We start from the raw sequence: 19,104 nt of genomic DNA, 5'->3' as shown, positions 1-19,104 counted from the left end.
GATGTAACCGGATCTTTTTGAACCAGTTCACCAAATTGAACTGAATCGTTTTAAACGGTTCACGTCTCCAATGCGCATTAATACACAAATGACTAAAGCTGTTAACTTTTTTTAATGTTGCTGACACTCCCTCTGAGTTCAAACAAACCAATATCCCGGAGTAATTCATGTACACTGTAAAAAATAATTCAGTGGCTTAGTAAATTTCACAAAAATAAAGAGCTATATTAACTTAATAAAATCTTTTGAAATCATTTAAGTGATATTTTGAGTGGGTCAGATTAAAAAGAATAATTAAAAATCCAACAAATAATTTCTCTAAAATTTACATATATTATTTAAGTTTATGTAATGAAAATAAATAAGTATTTAACTAACTAATTATATTTTTAATATACCTTCAATATTTCTGGTGAATTCTAATAGAAATATTTGATAATTATTTACTTGTACTGATCTGTTTTAGAAACTAAAATTATTAAGTATTTCCAACCAATTTTCCTAAATAAAGTTCCAGCTTAATAAATGACAGTTTAAATAAATTGAGTAAATTTCGCGGCTAAAGTGATCACGTGTGCAGCTCCGCAGGAAAAAAAAATCTGCTTTCCTCAGCAGCGACGTCGACTAGCCATACCTCACAGCTCCTGGTAAGTAACGTTAGTCAGCTAATCCTACTTACGTTTGTAACACTTTATTAAAAAGTTAATAACTATTAAGCATTTTCTAACAATTGTCTTTTTATTTTACGTCATATTCAACAAGTTTCGTAGCTTAATCGAAGTCACCTGAAGGACGGCTTTCCTCAGCAACGGCAAGACCCGCACTCCTCTCATAATCGTGGTACGTTATGTAATTTAGCCAGCTAATACTAATTATGTTTGTAATGTTTAATTCAGAAGTTAATTATTAAGGATTTCCTAACAATTGTGTTTGTATTTTGTCGTTATCTTAAGAAGTTTAACAAGTTTCGCGGCTCAAACAAGAGGCACCTGTCACTGAAAGACTGCTTTTCTCAGCAACGACGTGAACAGCATTACTCGAATTTCCTGTAAGTAACGTAGTCCTTTTATAACTATGTATATTTGCAAAAATGTTTTCAAAAGTTGATTAAACATTGACCGTGTGTACGTGTACATAACAGTGTAGTTTTCGAAGTTAGTTAGTGGGGCAGCCATATGTATGTTAGTTTTTTTTTTTTTTTTTGGAGTGGGTTAACGTTCGTACTATTTGGATCACCGTTTATTTCAACCGCCTTTTGAAAGTCTAACGATAAGTGTACCGTGGTCCAGCAACTATAACTATACATGCCCAAAGGAAAACGATTTTGTACAGGTTCCCCATTGGGGTCAGTGGCTTGTCAAAAGGGAACACATCATTTATGAACTTTCAAATGACAACATTCTTTCTTGTAAAAAGCTGTCACGTTGTTGTAAAACGTCATAATTACTACACGAACTCAAGTATGAGCTCTTAAATCACCACTACAAATACGCCATGCAAAAGTATTTAAAATGGCGTGGACATAACATAGACTGGTGCGTTTTAATCAGCTCCCACTATAGGGAGTCGGACAGTTTAAGGCCTGCTCCATTGTAAAATCATTCTAGTGCACTGAAACCTAGATCACATACAATATCGGTCAAAAGTTTGAAAACCGTAAGCTTTTTAATGTAACAAATCCAGACCTGGTGGGTATTGAAGGACAGCGGAGGCTGGGGGAGGGGTACGTTGTTTTAATTGAGTAAACTTTCTAAATTTCTTAAGAGTGTGTTTAAATATATTCATTTTGATTTGAAATTATTTGTAATATTTTTGTTCCCTGAAACAGATCAGTTTAATTTTCCATCCTTAAATAAATTGATAGAAATTTCACAAATATATTATGTGTATTATAAATAAACAATTTGTTAGTCTAATACTAAATTGTTTTAGTGGAAAAAATAAAATATAACTGTACATTTTAGATAAAATAAACTGTTGTATTTTTAGTCCATTAATGTTTACATTTATGCATTTGGCAGACACTTTTATCCAAAGTAACTTACATTGCATTTCAAGGTACACATTTACAATTTAATCAATTTTTGCTAGCGCCGACGCTCTACTGTTTGAGCTACAGGAAAGCCATCTTTTGTATAATCAAGTGAACTATATTCAGAGATTTTATTAAGTTAATAAAATTAAATATTACTGTAATATTTACTAAGCCACAGAATTATTTAGGGTTAAGGGTTGAGTGTGAGGGTTAATGCAATGCATATTTTTTTCAAGTAGTGCAATTAAACAAGCTTTTTTGTTTCAAAACCATTAGTCATTTTACTTAAATATTAAACATGTTTATAAAGAAATTGGTTGAAATAATGCAGACCTCAATAAAAGCCTATAGCATTGATTTACAGCATAGAAGCTCGCAGTTGGTCTCTCTTCGTTTTTCTTTTAGGTTTATTGTTAAAAATAAATGTCCCTATGTAGAAAATTAACCTGTCCTCTTGTTAAGAAGAATGCTGTTAATTTTTGCAACTCCTCCCCCTCGTAAACTTTGTTTGAGATTTTACCTATCATATGGTCCTACAGAATGTTTGCTTCTTCAGGTGCTATTTGTTTTGTGTATTTGTCACTTTCTTGTAACATTCAGTTTTGAATGTTAGCTCTAACCAGTTATCTTTAAAATTTGCCTGTAGGGTTCAGCTGATCTACCCGTCTTCATACAAGCAGATTTGGCAGAGGAGGTCATAAAAATCTACATCCTTCGGAGCAATAATGGGGCAGTCAGCGACGTAATCTTGGGAATCTCAGCAGAGCCTGCTGCCATCTTTCAGGAGTCACATTGGATTTGAGATATCCCAAGACCCACAAATACAGGTCCTTCTCCAAAAATTAGCATATTGTGATAAAGTTCATTATTTTCCATAATGTAATGATAAAAATTAAACTTTCATATATTTTAGATTCATTGCACACCAACTGAAATATTTCAGGTCTTTTATTGTTTAAATACTGATGCTTTTGGCATACAGCTCATGAAAACCATACATTCCTATCTAAAAAAAAATAGCTTATTTCATCTGACCAATAAAAGAAAAGTGTTTTTAATACAAAAAAGTCAACCTTCAAATAATTGTTCAGTTATGCACTCAATACTTGGTGGGGAATCCTTTTGCAGAAATGACTGCTTCAATGCGGCGTGGCATGGAGGCAATCAGCCTGTGGCGCTGCTTTGATAGCGGCCTTAAGCTCATCCAGAGTGTTTTGTCTTGCGTCTCTTAACTTTCTCTTCACAATATCCCACAGATTCTCTATGGGGTTCAGGTCAGGAGAGTTGGTAGGCCAATTGAGCACAGTAATACCATGGTCAGTAAACCATTTACCAGTGTGAGCAGGTGCCAGGTCGTGCTGAAAAGCGAAATCTTCATTTCCATAAAGCTTTTCAACAGATGGAAACATGAAGTGCTCCCAAATCTCCTGATAACTAGCTGCATTGACCCTGCCCTTGATAAAACACAGTGGACCAACACCAGCAGCTGACATGGCACCCCAGACCATCACTGACTGTGGGTACTTGATACTGGACTTCAGGCATTTTGGCATTTCCTTCTCCCCAGTCTTCCTCCAGACTCTGGCACCTTGATTTCCAAATGACATGCAAAATTAGCTTTCATCCGAAAAAAGTACTTTGGACCACTGATCAACAGTCCAGTGCTGCTTCTCTGTAGCCCATTTCCTGCACATGCCTGTGCACGGTGGCTCTGGATGTTTCTACTCCAGACTCAGTCCACAATCTTCCTCGGGGTCCAGTCACCTCTTCTCGTTGTGAAGCGTTTTTTGCCACACTTTTTCCTTCCCACAGACTTCCCACTGAGGTGCCTTGATACAGCACTCTGGGAACAGCCTATTCGTTCAGAAATTTCTCTCTGTGTCTTACCCTCTCGCTTGAGGGTGTCAATGATGGCCTTCTGGACAGCAGTCAGGTCGGCAGTCTTACCCATGATTGCGGTTTTGAGTAATGAACCAGGCTGGGAGTTTTTAAAAGCCTCAGGAATCTTTTGCAGGTGTTTAGAGTTAATTAGTTGATTCAGATGATTAGGTTAATAGCTCGTTTAGAGAACCTTTTCATGATATGCTAATTTTTTGAGATCGGAATTTTGGGTTTTCATGAGCTGTATGCCAAAATCATCAGTATTAAAACAATAAAAGACCTGAAATATTTCAGTTGGTGTGCAATGAATCTAGAATATATGAAAGTTAAATTTTTATCATTACATTACGGAAAATAATGAACTTCATCACAATATGCTAATATTTTGAGAAGGACCCTGTACTCACTTGAGTTGTTCCAAAAACTGTTTCTTGAGCTGGATCCTCCAAAACTCTGTTGATGTTCAGAGGTTAAAAAATGATCTTCTTGCATAGTAGTGGTTCATGGTCATCCCACAGAATGGGTATTCCTGATGGAAGTGTTTCTGTTATCTGATTAATTCTGTTGAAGACATAGTTCACCCCAAAAGATGATGTTGTCATAATTTACTCTCCCTCAATTTGTCCCAAACCTGTACGAGTTTCTTTCTTCTGTTGAACACAAAAGATATTTTAAGTGAAGTGACGTGACATTCAGCCAAGTATTAAAGAGTGTTGGTTAACGCAGTTAAAGGTTGCCATTGACTTTGCATAGTATACCTTTTTTTTTTTTTTTTTTCTATCATGGAAGTCAATGGCAACTTTCAACTATCTGTTAACCAACATTCATTAAAATATATTTTGTGTTCAACAGAAGAAAGAAATTCGTACAGATTTGGGACAACCCGGGGGGGCGAGTACATTATGACAACATCATCTTTTTGGGTGAACTATCCCTTTAATATTGATGTAAGTGTTGCTTTTATATTTTTTTATGGTTTAATGTTGAGTGTGACTGCAAATGGCTGGTATGCACCAGGAACAAAGATGTCATTTCTCTTACGGCTATCGTATTTTACATGTAATCTACTTGAATACTAAGATGGATGAAATGTTTCATAAGGTTTAATCATTTCCCTTATGGCTACTTTACAGTTTTTAATTTTTGCAATCTACTGGAATATTAAAATGGATACAATGTTTCAAAGGTTGATTTTAGACTTTGTCTTATGTTTAATTGACAAATAAATTTTCAATAAAAAATGTGTTTCTTTCTTTATTTGGTTTTATTATATTAATTATAAAGGGTAAATGGTGTAAAAAAAAAAAAAAGTGAATGCTGCATTTTGATAATTTATAGTCCAATATTAAGTTAAATTCACTTTTACATGTAGTAAACGTAGCACATTTTTTTTGGTAAAATTTCATCCAATATTTCAATTATATATACTCAATATTTTTTGTTTATTTTACGTAGAATTACAGTTGTGGTGTTTTATAATTTTGATTATATCCAATTAATTTTATTTCTCATATAAAGTAATTCAGTTACTCAGATTTACTTAATTTTTTTACTGACAATTACTCAATTTAAACAGTATATTTCATTGATTTCACAGCTTTAAAATTTACTCAATTTTTTTGAGTGTAAAAATGTTTCACCAAAAAAATTGAGTAAATAATAGTTAAACTTTTTACAGTGTACTCAAACAGTACACTGACTGAACTGCTGTGAAGAGAGAACTGAAGATAAACACCTAGCAGAGCCAGATAACGAACAACAGACTGACTCATTCACGAGTCAAGAACCGTTTCTGTCAGACGCGTCCGATTCGTGAACCGAGGAGCTGATGATACTGCACATGTGTGATTCAGCGTGAAGCAAACCGACACACAGAGCGTATGAACTGAACTGATTCTTTTGGTGATTTATTCTGAACTGATTCTGTGCTAGTGTTAAGATCGCGGGTAAACCGAAGGCTTGAATCAAGGGCAATCATCGCCAATGACGCCATTACGTCAAGCGCAAAAGAATCGGTTACCGTTTCTTCAACCGGTTTATTGAATCGAACTGTCCGATAGAACTACTGGTGATCCGAAAACTGATGCAACCGGTTCTTGACTCGAGAATGAGTCAGTCTATTGTTCGTTATCTGGCTCGGCTCGGTATTCAACTTCAGTTCTCTCTTCACAGCAGTTCAGTCAGTGTACTGTTTGAGTAAATTAATTACTCCGGGATATTGGTTTGTTTGAACTCAGAGGGAGTGTCAGACACATTAAAAATGTTAACAGCTTAAAGTTGCAGTAGGGAACTTTTGACGCTCTAGTGGTTAATAAACAGAACTGCTTGCATCTTGCGGAAGAACATTGTAGCCGGAACCACTTCTCTCTGTTTATGTCTATGAAGAATCACAAAGGCACTGGGTTACTCCGCTGCGGTACCCCGAAGCAATCTAAAATAGTCCAAATATAAACACTTATTATAGGTGCACCCTAGTGATTCAGGACAAGCTAAAAACACGGTTTGGAAAATGGATTCATGGTGTACTCGCTTATTATATAAATTTTTCTACATTTTGAACACAAACAAAGTTATGGACAGCAGCTCTGATTTGTTGATTTCTTACCGGGAGCGGTCCGTAACTGCAAATGGCAATAGGACACTGGGAGGAGACAGAGGAGCTTGATTTTTTTCACAGATTATCTGTCTCATATTCTACTGTCAGGACATAATGACAGGTTTAACAAACATGAAAAAAATATATATTTACAAAAGTTACCTACTGCAGCTTTAAGTCATTTGTGGATTAATGCTTATGCTAACCGTTTAAAACGATTCAGTTCGATTTGGTGAACTGGTTCAAGAAGATCTGGTTACATCGAGTGATTCGTTCGTGAACCGGATATCACTAAACTGCAGTATTTTATCGTAATCGTAACTTCGTAACTATCGTAACTATCGTAACTATCGTAACTTTTGCTATTTTTGGACCTAAATGTGTTTTCGATGCTTCAAAAAACTCTAACTGACCCTCTGCTGTCACATGGACTACTTTGATGTTTTGGACATGGACAGTAGACCGTACACGCAGTTTCAATGGAGGGACTGAGAGCTCTCGGACTAAATCTAAAATATCTTAAACTGTGTTCCAAAGATAAACAGAGGTCTCACAGGTTTGGAACGACATGAGGGTGAGTTATTAATGACATAATAATTTTTGGGTGAACTAACCCTTTAATGGAAGGACAAATACACATACTCAAGCTTTTAATACACAACCTTGTCATGTGCACAAACGTTTAATTGGCTTTCAGTAGACCGACTTCTATAGCCATAGACCATAGCCATAAACTTTCCCACCGCCCACTTTCTCAAATTAACTCAAATTAATTTGTAGATCACTTTCAAAAATCCCAGTGGGTACCAAATTATAGTATCAAAAGTAATATATAAACAGCCAAAAATACAAAAAATGTAAAATAAGTGAAATATAATTTACATGACAAAAGCTAAAGAAAATGAAATAGAGGAGTGATACTGTATGTGACCCTCTAAACCAGTCATAAGTGATTTATTTTTCACTTTTATTTTTTTATTAGAATTGATCAATCATAATAAACATTATGTTTGGTTTGTTAGGATAGGACTATATTTGCCAGAGATACAACTTTTTGAAAAATCTGGAATCTGAGAGTGAAAAAAATAAATACAAATAATTTTATAAATAAATGGATAAATAAAAATATTGAGTAAATTGCTTTTAAAGTTGTCCAAATTAAGTTCTTAACAATGCATACTACTTTGTTTCATTTATGGTAGGAAATCTACAAAATATCTTCATGGAACATGATCTTTATTTAATATCCTCATTTTTTTTTTTTTTTTTTTTTTGGCATAAAAGAAGAAACGATCATTTAGACTCATACAATATACTGTTGGCTATTGCTACAAATATGCCAATGCTGCTATTTATGACTGGTTTTGTGCACCAGGGTCACATATGGTCTCTAATATTGGCAATTTATGCTTACTCCTGCCACTATAGCTCTAACTTCCTTTTTACTAGTTCATGTAAACAATTTCCTCTCAATCTCTTTTGTCAGATGACTGATGTTCTGATGAGCCAGCAAATTTTTTTTCCCTTTTCTTTGGTTTGTTTTTTTAAGCTGTCACCCTGACTGTGTACAGGTCAGAGTGTGACAGAGTGACTGATGGAGACTAACGTGGATGCACTTGAAGGAAAGGCCTCTGTATTCAGCCACGCAAACCCTCTTTATGACAACACCATGAAGCTCTATGAGGCAGAACGCTACGACTTTCAGCACAGTGGTAAGACAAAATGGCATTATACATATTAAAATATTTTAAAGGTTTAATCAAAACACAAGTCTAATACACAAATTCCTTAAAAAAAAGAAAGAAAAAAAAATCAAATCTCTGCTTTAAAAATTACTAAATGAAATAACAAATTGTGTAACTCAATACATAGCTTTCTGGAATTTTTCAATCTGATCATTTGTGAAATTCTGCAGTCTGCAGTTATTTCCTAATATTGACTGTCATCCATCGCAATGCTGTATATCAGTCTGCTGATCTGAGTAACTTAAACCTTAAACTTTTTTGTAAGTGTATTAGTTCTGTATTGTAATATTAGTGTTTGTACTGTCTGTTTGTTATAGAGCCAAAAACTAAGAAACCAGCGAAAAAACGTTACTGCTTTCCTGTTCTTGTACTGTTTTTCCTGATGCTGATTGGAATGAATTCTTTTCTGACCTATAAAGGTGAGATGTACCAGAAATAAAGTCACATTTAAAAAGCTATATATATATATATATATATATATATATATATATATATATATATCCATACATACAAATTATCAAACCAAGTGGCACTTATTTAAAAGAAAATTAATAAAGGTAAACTTTACAAGCAAGTTTTACATTAGAAATAATTAAAGTATAGAGAAACTGCAATACATATTGTGACATTTTGAGGATGTGAAACATTACTGGATCATTTTGATAATTAAGAGAATGGAAATGATTTATTCCGTCATGATTGATTCACCCCTCAAGTTGTTCCAAACATGTATAAGTTTCCTTTAGCTGCTGAAGACAAAAGAAGATTTCTCTGCACCTGTGCTTCCTTTGATAGGACCTTTATGTGAACTTCATACATGCACTAAAACACAAAATAAATAAAAAATAAATGAAAACTCACAAAACACCAGCTGATTAAAAAGACATTAAGTAAACATATATAAGATATTTTGTTATATAATACAATATATATATAATATATATATATTGCTAATATATATATATATATATATATATATATATATATATATATATATATATATATATATATATATATATATATATATATATATATATATATTAGCTTATTTTTTATGACTAACACAGTGATTCTGCTTGATTTCTGTTGTTCCATTATTAAATCTGCTTCAGCATATGTTATGTATTGTGTATAGTCTTCACTCTGGAGGCTTGGGTTCACCTTCACTGTAAATCAGCTGATGCAAAAACAGAGGAACTCATGTCTGCTGAGGGATTCAAACTGGGCAGCTCCAGTTCAGATCAGGTACATACACACATGCATTCATGTCTGTGATAAAAACACATGCACACATATATGCAGAGAAAGGCATATTTTGAGAGAACTGAAGGTTCTTTGTGTGTGTTTTAAACAGGAGTGCCTCTCCGATCTGTGTGGGAATGATGGGACTCTAGAGGAACTAAGGACTCAACTAAACCAGCTCAACATTAGTACACAAAGAGGTACACACAATCACACATTGGGTTTCCAAGTTTTATGGGGATATTTTATAGACATAATGATTTTCATACTGTACAAACTGTATTTTGTATCCCCTTATGCAAATCTTATCCCTTGAGATCACTATTTTTCTTTGTAATTTAAAGCCATGGTTTGTCCGCCTGGTCCATCTGGTCCACCTGGCAGACCTGGATTACAAGGTAACTTTTCCATGCCTTGAAAATATTGTCAATCAGTAACCCCCAACTTCTCTTTCACTCTCATTTAACGATAGTAACATTAGAAGAATGCTATAATAATAGTTAATAAGTGTGATGCTCATGATGAATTTGTCCAGTAATTCTCTGCATGAGGCTTCCGGGTCATGGCACCAATGTAACAGGTCCTGCTCACACCACGGTAAACAGGATTCAAAATAGCGTTGTGAAGAGAGCACTAATCGTAAACATGTCCTTCAAGGGCAGAGGAGGGAGGTTTACCCACACAATTATTCTCAGTTTTTCTTCTCCATTACATTATTAATTGTGTTCCACATTACTTCGTTATTCCCAGAAGGACACCAAACATCTGTGAGGCATCCCAAATCACTAAAAACCTGTTCCCAGTTTAAAGGGATAAGAAATGCCAAGCAGGAGAAGCAGACCTCAGTGACTAGAATAGAATCAATCACTTCCCCCATTCCTTCACAATCTATGTGTTTTCAGCTCTCCCTGCTGGTCAAAAGAGACATATTCACTAAACTAAAGCTGCAATTTGACCTTTGGTGTCTTAGACCCTTTATCCCAACACGTGTGTGAATAGCTTTTTTGGCTTATTTTTTATGTTAGTATTTATACTCCAGTTGTGTTCTTTATCAGGTCCTCCTGGAATACCAGGGATACCTGGACAGAAAGGAGACACTGGTTCAAAAGGTTAGTTAGTTTTTTTATATTAGTATGAATTTTAGTCATATTAGTGTGAATTTGTGTGGGTGTAGCATTGTCTTGGCAAATAATTGCTAAAGCATACACTGCTTTGCTGCACACAAGGAAAATGGTGCAAACCAAAACAATGTTAATTGAAATATGAATTTTCTCTTTCAGGTCCGGTAGGTGAGGCAGGAGCGCCAGGTTTAAAAGGACAGAGAGGAGACCAGGGACTAGCAGGTGAAAGGGGCCCGGCTGGCATGACAGGTCCACCTGGTAATCACCTTCTCACTTTCACACAACTCTCACCCCATTTGGAACAGTATAGGAGATCCACAACTCTCTATGACTGTTAATTCTTTCTTCAGGTATTCCGGGATTGAAGGGGGATACAGGAGCGAGAGGAATAATAGGTGCTTCTTTATGATGATCAAAGACCATCTGAATAATTCATACCACAATAAAACACAAAATATGTGTTGTGGAAATGCCTTGCACATTTTTCCATGCTGTGAGAGTTTAAGTATTTCTTTAATGAAACCCTGTCTGATATTTTCTCTGTGCACACAAGGTTTGCCTGGGACTGACGGTCGTCGAGGTGCAGATGGAAATCCGGGTATCCAAGGAACACCAGGGCTTCGTGGACCACCAGGTATCATCTAAAATATTTGATAGCTTGTCTAGAGGAGCTAATTTTATAACTACTAAGCATGTCAAAGCAAGGTTAGCTGACCTTGGACATTGCGAGGTTAATTATTGTCCTAAGTCAAAATAACCAACCATATTTTGACATTCTGATAATAAGACCTGATTTTATTTTTTTTATTTTATTTTTTTGTCCATCTTCTTGTCCATCAGGAAAAGTGTATGTTTAATCCCTTAAAAAAGTATAGACACACCGCTCCTCAAGAAGTCTTAATCTATTTAGTCTGAACAAAACTAATATTGATGCTTGCCTTGATAAATACCACTAATAATAAACCCTGGTAAATGCAAGTCTTGTGTTCTATGTTTGACACTGTTTGACACATTGTAGTTGAATATTTTCATCCATAATCTCAATCATTTATACACTAAAATCTATCTTCCTCAGGTCTTAAAGGAGACCCAGGTGCCAAAGGTGAAAGAGGAGATAAGGGATCTTCAGGTTCTAGTGGTAAGAAAGCCCAGATTATTACCCAGATTGATTACATTTTCCAATGTGTCAAACAGGCCTATATGTCTGAGGTTATTAACATAGCCAGTCTAAGGACTATTGCCATAAAATATGGTATAATCATTCATATAACTGCATAGCAGCTTCACTCCGGAATCCATTACATAGAAGACACACATAATCAGTAGAATATATGTGTAGACTTTGTAATCCAATTTCAATTATTATTATTTTCATTGATAATAATTTCCTATTGTTTTACAGATAGTATTTACTTCCAGAGATCAGTTTTTCCTCACAAGTATACATTGTATCATCATAGTATCTTTGTTTTGAGGCAGAGTGGTGTATCTTCAATTTCTGAAATCTGATCATCCCTGATTCATTTGTGCCCTTACCTGTTTTTGGTTGATCTTTAGGGTCTCGTGGTCTGACGGGACCTACTGGTCTGCAAGGACCGCCTGGAGAAAAAGGTTCACCTGGACCAAAGGGAGACACTGGTGTTGGCCTTCCAGGTATTGTAGAAGTCCTAAGGACACATGCACATAAGAGTGATACATGGCATTATGCCATTTTTTATGGGCAAATAATTGTTTTCAGGGCGCCCAGGACAACAGGGACAAAAGGGAAGTCAAGGATTGTCAGGTAATCTAAAAACAAACACATAAACTGGGGATAAAAACTGAGTTTATATCATATAGCTGTCATCAGAGTTTGATGTTACATATAGGTGTCCCTGGACCCCGAGGTCCAACTGGAGAAAAGGGCAGTAAAGGTGATTCGGGTGAGTTTGTTAAAAATATTATTATTGATAAGAAATCAACTCTGTTTGTTTCTTGAATTTACTTAATCTTATCCTTTTGTCTATCTTTTAGGCCTAAGGGGACCTCAAGGTATGGTTTTGTGCATTTTGGGCACATCTGTAATATCATGCACAGCATCTGTGTGATTATTAAACTGTTTGTGGGTAAATTAATTGTATCTAAATGTATTATGGTCATAAACAGGTCTTAAGGGAGAGAAGGGTGATGTAGGACCCCGGGGTGCCCCCCCTGGTAATTATTCTTTAAATACTTATGCATACTACTGTGTGTAGAGTTTATTCAATCAAATAATTCAAATAAAAGATTATTGTATTGTTTTTGGAGGTTCTATTTGAATAACTTTGTCTCACATATGTGTATTTGTCATTAGCGGTGGTTCGTTTAGTGGGAACTTCCAGCCGAGGAAGAATCGAAGTGTTTCATGAAAATGTCTGGGGAACGGTGTGTGATGACAGCTTTGACACTGCGGATGGTTTGGTGGTGTGTAAGATGTTGGGTTTCCAGAGGGCCACTCAGGTGTTCACAGCCGGTGCAGGTGATATATCCATCTATGGTTAAGAGGTTTTGGTTAATGGTTCGGGGGTTTACAGGCTATGGTTTCCAAAATACTCTCACAATGGTCTACTGTGTATCTGCTGCAGGAACTGGTCGCATCTGGTTGGACGAGGTGAGATGTACCGGAAATGAGAGGAGCATTTTTGACTGTCCACATGCAGGAATGGGAGTTAACAACTGTAACCACGGCGAAGATGTGGGAGTTAGCTGTGCCTGAATAAAAAGAAAGAAAACTTCTCACACCAAGAACTAATTTTTGCTCCTTGACTTTTTTTCAGCTGGTGTTTATGTGATTTTTTAGTGGATGTAAAAAGTCAGTTCTCCTCACACATATTGCAGTCATCAAATCATCTATATTGCACTAATGTTTGAAAGAGTTGTATCATGAGACCAAACTTCTTTTTGTCAATGTTATGCTTGAAAAGTGTGCATGGTGTCAAGGCAGCAACATCAGAGTGGGATTTATATGTGCAAATATTTTTTAGCCTATATACAATATGAATGTATAAACACCACAACAAACTCATTCATGCAAATTGTGCTATCCTAAAACTCTCCTAACTCAAAACTTACACACAGCAAAATAAAGAGCTTAATTTTTAATTTAAAATGTGTCATGTCTTGGTTTCTGTACAGTCAACAATCTATGGCTCTCTCACGTACCTTCTTTAAATCTTGCATTTTGGATCCAAGAGACACTAATCAACAATTATCATTCAGAGGGTGTCTCTGATCCTGTTCTCCTCTCCAGGGACCTCGTCTCTCCAGTCCTTCCCTTCACTTCCCTCATTAGCTGTCGGACCCTGGGTAAAGGAAGGGTGGGCTTGGGTGTGAGGTCTTTTGAAGGGGTGAGAGGCCACACTAATAAATAAATGATGCAGTAAGTGATGGTACTAATAATGAGAGAGGAACAGATATGTTAGCATTTATAAAGAGCTCCGGTCCACTGGGAGTGAGATGCTTATTAGCTTAACTGGGAGACTCTCACTCAAGGCTTTTTTTTTTAATTGAACCCGAATCTGAGATCTGATCAAAACCCAAATGTATCACTTACAGACAATAATTGCTATTCTAGCCATTTGCAAAAAAAAAAAATAAAATAAAAAAAAAAAAAAAAAAATACATGTTGACAGATATGCACCTACAATATGAGCCTAAGAACCATAGACTCCACTGTGTGGACTTCTAAAATATATTTTATGTTTGTTTTTACAAATGATAATGTGGCTACGGAGTAAAATTTGTTTTCTGTGCAACAAGTGGGGTCAATAAACACAAAGGTTTAACAAAAACTTTAGAATCCTGAAAACGTTCATTGAACCTTAAAACTTGTGCAACATAAGAAAGCATTTTATTTACTTAGGAAGGTTTTTGTTTTTTTTTTGTTTTTGAGAGAGAGAGAGAGAGAGAGAGAGAGAGAGAGAGTAAATAAGGAAGTATAACTGCTGAGGTTTCTGTAAAAGTTGCAGATGCATGTTTATATGTGGGTGTGGATAATCATTGTGCTGTAAACAGAGAGGCAGCATAGAGACAGTGCTTGATAAAAACCTGCTGACCAGAATGTTCAGAATTTCCTAATCCACCAGATCTGAGCATTTATGCCCTGTTTCTGTTAAGTTAGCTATTCATGCACTCTCAGAAAAAAAGGTACAAAATCTAACCTTTTCAAAAGGGACACTTTTGTACCTTTGAAGTACTGATATGTACAATTTAGGTTATTACATGTATCTTTAATGTACCAATATGGACTCTTTAGGTACAAGGTTGTGCCTTTTTAAAATGTACCACCCCAGTAACAGCTTTTGTACCTTTTTTTTCTGAGTGTGTGGTTTCAGTTCAATTCAATTCAATTCAAGTTTATTTGTATATCGCTATGGACTTACAATACAAATCGTTACAAAGCAACTTTACAGAAAATTATGTTTCTATAATATTTAGTAGTAGCTAGTAGTTTGTGCACATTTGACAGGATTTTAGAAAAAATAAAAATAATAATAATAATACAAGACGTAGTCAGCTAGACGATGAACTATCAATATTATTAATTAAGTTATTATATGATGCAGTCACACATTTAGCAATAATTGTTAGTTCTGTTTGTTGATTCAGGGTTGGCATCATCTGAGGTCCTCTGAGGGTCAGCATCATCTCTTCTCAGGTGTTCTGGATCCAGACTGGAGCTTGTGTAAATCCTAGTTACCACGGGATGTAAATCCCATGGCGAAACATAGAAACAAAATAGAGACATCATTAGCATAGCTGCTGATCCAACAAAGTAAAATTAGTTTAACCCAAGCTAATGAATAAAAATGCACCTTTAATCAGATGCAACTACATTTACAATTTAAAAGATACATTATTCGTACGCTTGGAGAAAGAGATGTGTTTTTAATCTAGATTTAAACAGAGAGAGTGTGTCTGAACCCCGAACATTATCAGGAAGGCTATTCCAGAGTTTGGGAGCCAAATGTGAGAAAGCTCTACCTCCTTTAGTGGACTTTGCTATCCTAGGAACTACCAAAAGTCCAGCGTTTTGTGACCTTAGGGTGCGTGATGGGTTGTAGCGTGGTAGAAGGCTAGTTAGGTACACAGGAGCTAAACCATTTAGGGCCTTATAGGTAAGTAATGATAATTTGTAACTGATACGGAACTTAATAGGCAGCCAGTGCAGAGACTGTAAAATTGGGGTAATATGATCATATTTTCTTGACCTCGTAAGGACTCTAGCTGCTGCATTTTGGACTACCTGTAGCTTGTTTATTGACGAAGCAGGACAACCCCCTAGAAGTGCATTACAATAGTCCAGTCTAGAGGTCATGAATGCATGAACTAACTTTTCTGCATCAGAAACAGATAACATGTTTCGTAGCTTGGCAATGTTTCTAAGATGGAAGAATGCAGTTTTTGTAACATTGGAAACGTGATTTTCAAAAGACAAATTGCTATCTAATATAACACCCAGATTTCTGACGGTAGAGGAAGTAACAGTACATCCGTCTAGTTGCAGATTGTAATCTACAAGATTCTGTGTAGTGTTTTTTGGTCCAATAATTAATATCTCTGTCTTATCCGAATTTAATTGGAGAAAATTATTTGTCATCCAATCTTTTACATTTTAACACACTCTGTTCGCCTAGATAATTGGGAAGTTTCGTCTGGTCTTGTTGATATATATAGCTGAGTATCATCAGCATAACAGTGGAAGCTAATTTCGTATTTTCTAATAATATAACCAAGGGGCAACATGTATATTGAAAATAGAAGGGGACCTAGGACGGATCCTTGTGGCACTCCATATTTTACTGATGATAAATGCGATGACTCCCCATTTAAGTAAACAAAATGGTAGCGATCGTACAGGTAGGATCTAAACCATCTTAGAGCCTGCCCTTGAATAACTGTATAGTTTTGTAATCGATCTATGAGTATGTCATGATCTATGGTGTCGAACGCAGCACTAAGATCAAGTAAGACTAGAAATGAGATGCAGCCTTGATCTGACGCAAGGAGCAGGTCACTTGTAATTTTAACAAGTGCAGTTTCTGTGCTATGGTGGGGCCTAAAACCTGACTGAAATTCTTCATACAGATCATTTTTATGCAGGAAGGTGCTCAATTGAGCAGACATTTTCAAAAAATTTTGACATAAATGGAAGATTTGAAATAGGCCTATATTTTACCAGTACACTAGGATCTAGTTTTGGTTTCTTAATAAGAGGCTTGATAACTGCCAGCTTGAATGGTTTTGGGACGTGACCTAAAGATAATGACGAGTTAATGATATTGAGAAGCGGTTCTTCGGCTACAGGTAACAGCTCTTTCAGTAATTTAGTGGGTGCAGGATCTAATAAACATGTTGTTGGTTTAGATACAGTGATAAGTTTATTTAGCTCTTCCTGTCCTATATTTGTAAAGCACTGCAGTTTATCTTTGGGTGTGATGGATGAAACTGAAGTGTTAGACGCTGTAGAATCTACATTCGCTATTGTATTTCTAATGTTATCTATTTTATCAGTGAAGAAATTCATAAAGTCATTACTATTTAACGTTGGTGGAATATTTGAATCAGGTGGCGTCTGGTAATTTGTTAACTTAGCCACTGTGCTAAATAAAAACCTTGGATTGTTTTGGTTATTTTCTATGAGTTTGTGTATATGCTCTGCCCTAGCAGTTTTTAGAGCCTGTCTATAGCTGGGCATACTGTTTTTCCATGCAATTCTAAAAACTTCCAAATTAGTTTTTCTCCATTTGCGTTCAAGACTACGAGTTACTTTCTTGAGAGTGAGTATTACTGTTATACCATGGTACAGTACGTTTTTCTCTAACCTTTTTCAATTTGATCGGGGCAACAGCTTCTAATGTATTAGAGAAAATAGTGCCCATGTTGTCAGTAATTTCGTCTAATTCATGTGTATTTTTGGGTACACAGAGCAGTTGAGATAGATCAGGTAGGTTAATTGCGAATCTTTCTTTAGTGGCTGGAACAATAGTTCTGCCCAGACGGTGACGCTGAGACATATAGTTAATATCAGTTATACGCAGCATGCACGATACAAGGAAATGGTCTGTAATATCATGACTTTGAGATACAATATCTATAGCAGTAAGATCGATTGCATGAGATATAATTAAATCTAGTGTATGATTAAAACGATGAGTGGGCCCGGTGACATTTTGCTTCACTCCAAAGGAGTTTATTAGGTCAGTAAACACAAGTCCTAAAGAATCATTTGCATTATCAACATGAATATTAAAATCTCCCATGATTAGCGCCTTATCAGCTGTAACTAGAAGGTCTGAGAGGAAATCTGCAAATTCTTTTAGGAATTCTGTATACGGCCCTGGTGGTCTATACACAGTAGCCAGAGCAAGAGATACATTAGATTTCTTTTGCATGTCTGACAGAGTAACATTTAGCAGAAGTATTTCAAAAGAGTTAAACCTGTATCCTGTTTTCTGGGTAACATTGAGAATATCACTATATATTGTTGCAACACCCCCGCCACGGCCAGTCTGACGGGGCTCATGCTTATAACAGTAGTTTGGTGGAGTAGACTCATTTAGACCAAAATAATCATTTGGTTTTAGCCAGGTTTCAGTCAAGCAGAGTAAATCAAAACTATTATCTGTGATCATTTAATTTACAATAACTGCTTTTGGTGTGAGTGATTTAATATTTATGAGCCCCAACTTTAAAAATTGTTTTTGTTAATTTACTTTACATTTTTCTGGTTTAATTACGATAAGATTTTTTCTAGATCCTACATTATATTTATATTTTGACCTCACTATTCGGGGAACAGACACAGTCTTAATCGTTTTTACAGCGCAAGTACTTTTATCATTTAAACGGGTGGAACAAAACTCATCATAATAGTTATCTGAGAATTGTCTTGCTAGTCACATGGAGCGAAGTCCTGGAGATGTTGTCAGAGAGAAGCTCCGCTCCGACTCTGCTGGGGTGTAATCCATCAGCGCGAAACAGTCGAGGACGCTCCCAGAAAAGATTCCAGTTATTAACAAATAGCAGTTTCTGTTCTTTAGTCAGGGGATTTTTTTTTTTTTTTTTTTTGTCGGGCCACCATCTTTAGGACTTTGCATAACTTCTCCTTGCTGATGATTAACCAAAATAACACTTCACCAACAAATATCCATCTGAAACACCTGGCCTGGATGCCTGTGTACTCACTTTCAGATTCTAGGCTGAATCATCCGGACCAGAAGCAACAGCTGTAACTTACTGACAGTGCTGCATCCAAGCCGGACTCGCCAGACTTTAAATTCTATATCTACTGTACAGCTCATTAATATTTCATTTTAAATTTATAAGGTTACCTAAACAAACTTTTACTTTCATTTATATAGATTGTAATACATAAAAAACATGACTTAACAAATCTGTAAACATCTCATTATGAAAGCAATTTTAAGGTCTATTAAATAACTAGCTTGACCAAGATGGTTTTTA

General features: G+C 35.7%; 1 protein-coding gene across 1 annotated transcript; it reads left to right on the top strand.

Moving 5' to 3' along the window:
- The first annotated feature begins 8,048 nt into the window (after positions 1–8,048).
- LOC113109077 (macrophage receptor MARCO) lies at positions 8,049–13,743 on the top strand. The gene is made up of 17 exons (XM_026272619.1): positions 8,049–8,224; positions 8,575–8,676; positions 9,393–9,502; positions 9,612–9,699; positions 9,844–9,897; positions 10,555–10,608; positions 10,780–10,878; positions 10,971–11,015; positions 11,174–11,254; positions 11,696–11,758; positions 12,178–12,273; positions 12,359–12,403; positions 12,489–12,542; positions 12,634–12,651; positions 12,766–12,813; positions 12,953–13,117; positions 13,224–13,743. Exons 1-17 carry the CDS (start codon positions 8,107–8,109, stop codon positions 13,352–13,354), a joined length of 1,371 nt encoding a protein of 456 aa, XP_026128404.1. The 5' UTR covers positions 8,049–8,106; the 3' UTR covers positions 13,355–13,743.
- The last annotated feature ends 5,361 nt before the right edge of the window (positions 13,744–19,104 follow it).

Source organism: Carassius auratus, chromosome 9 (genome assembly GCF_003368295.1).
Source record: "Carassius auratus strain Wakin chromosome 9, ASM336829v1, whole genome shotgun sequence".
Lineage (NCBI taxonomy): Eukaryota > Metazoa > Chordata > Actinopteri > Cypriniformes > Cyprinidae > Carassius > Carassius auratus.
The sequence above is the reverse complement of the archived record's forward strand: the minus strand, read 5'-3'. Positions and strand labels throughout refer to the sequence as shown.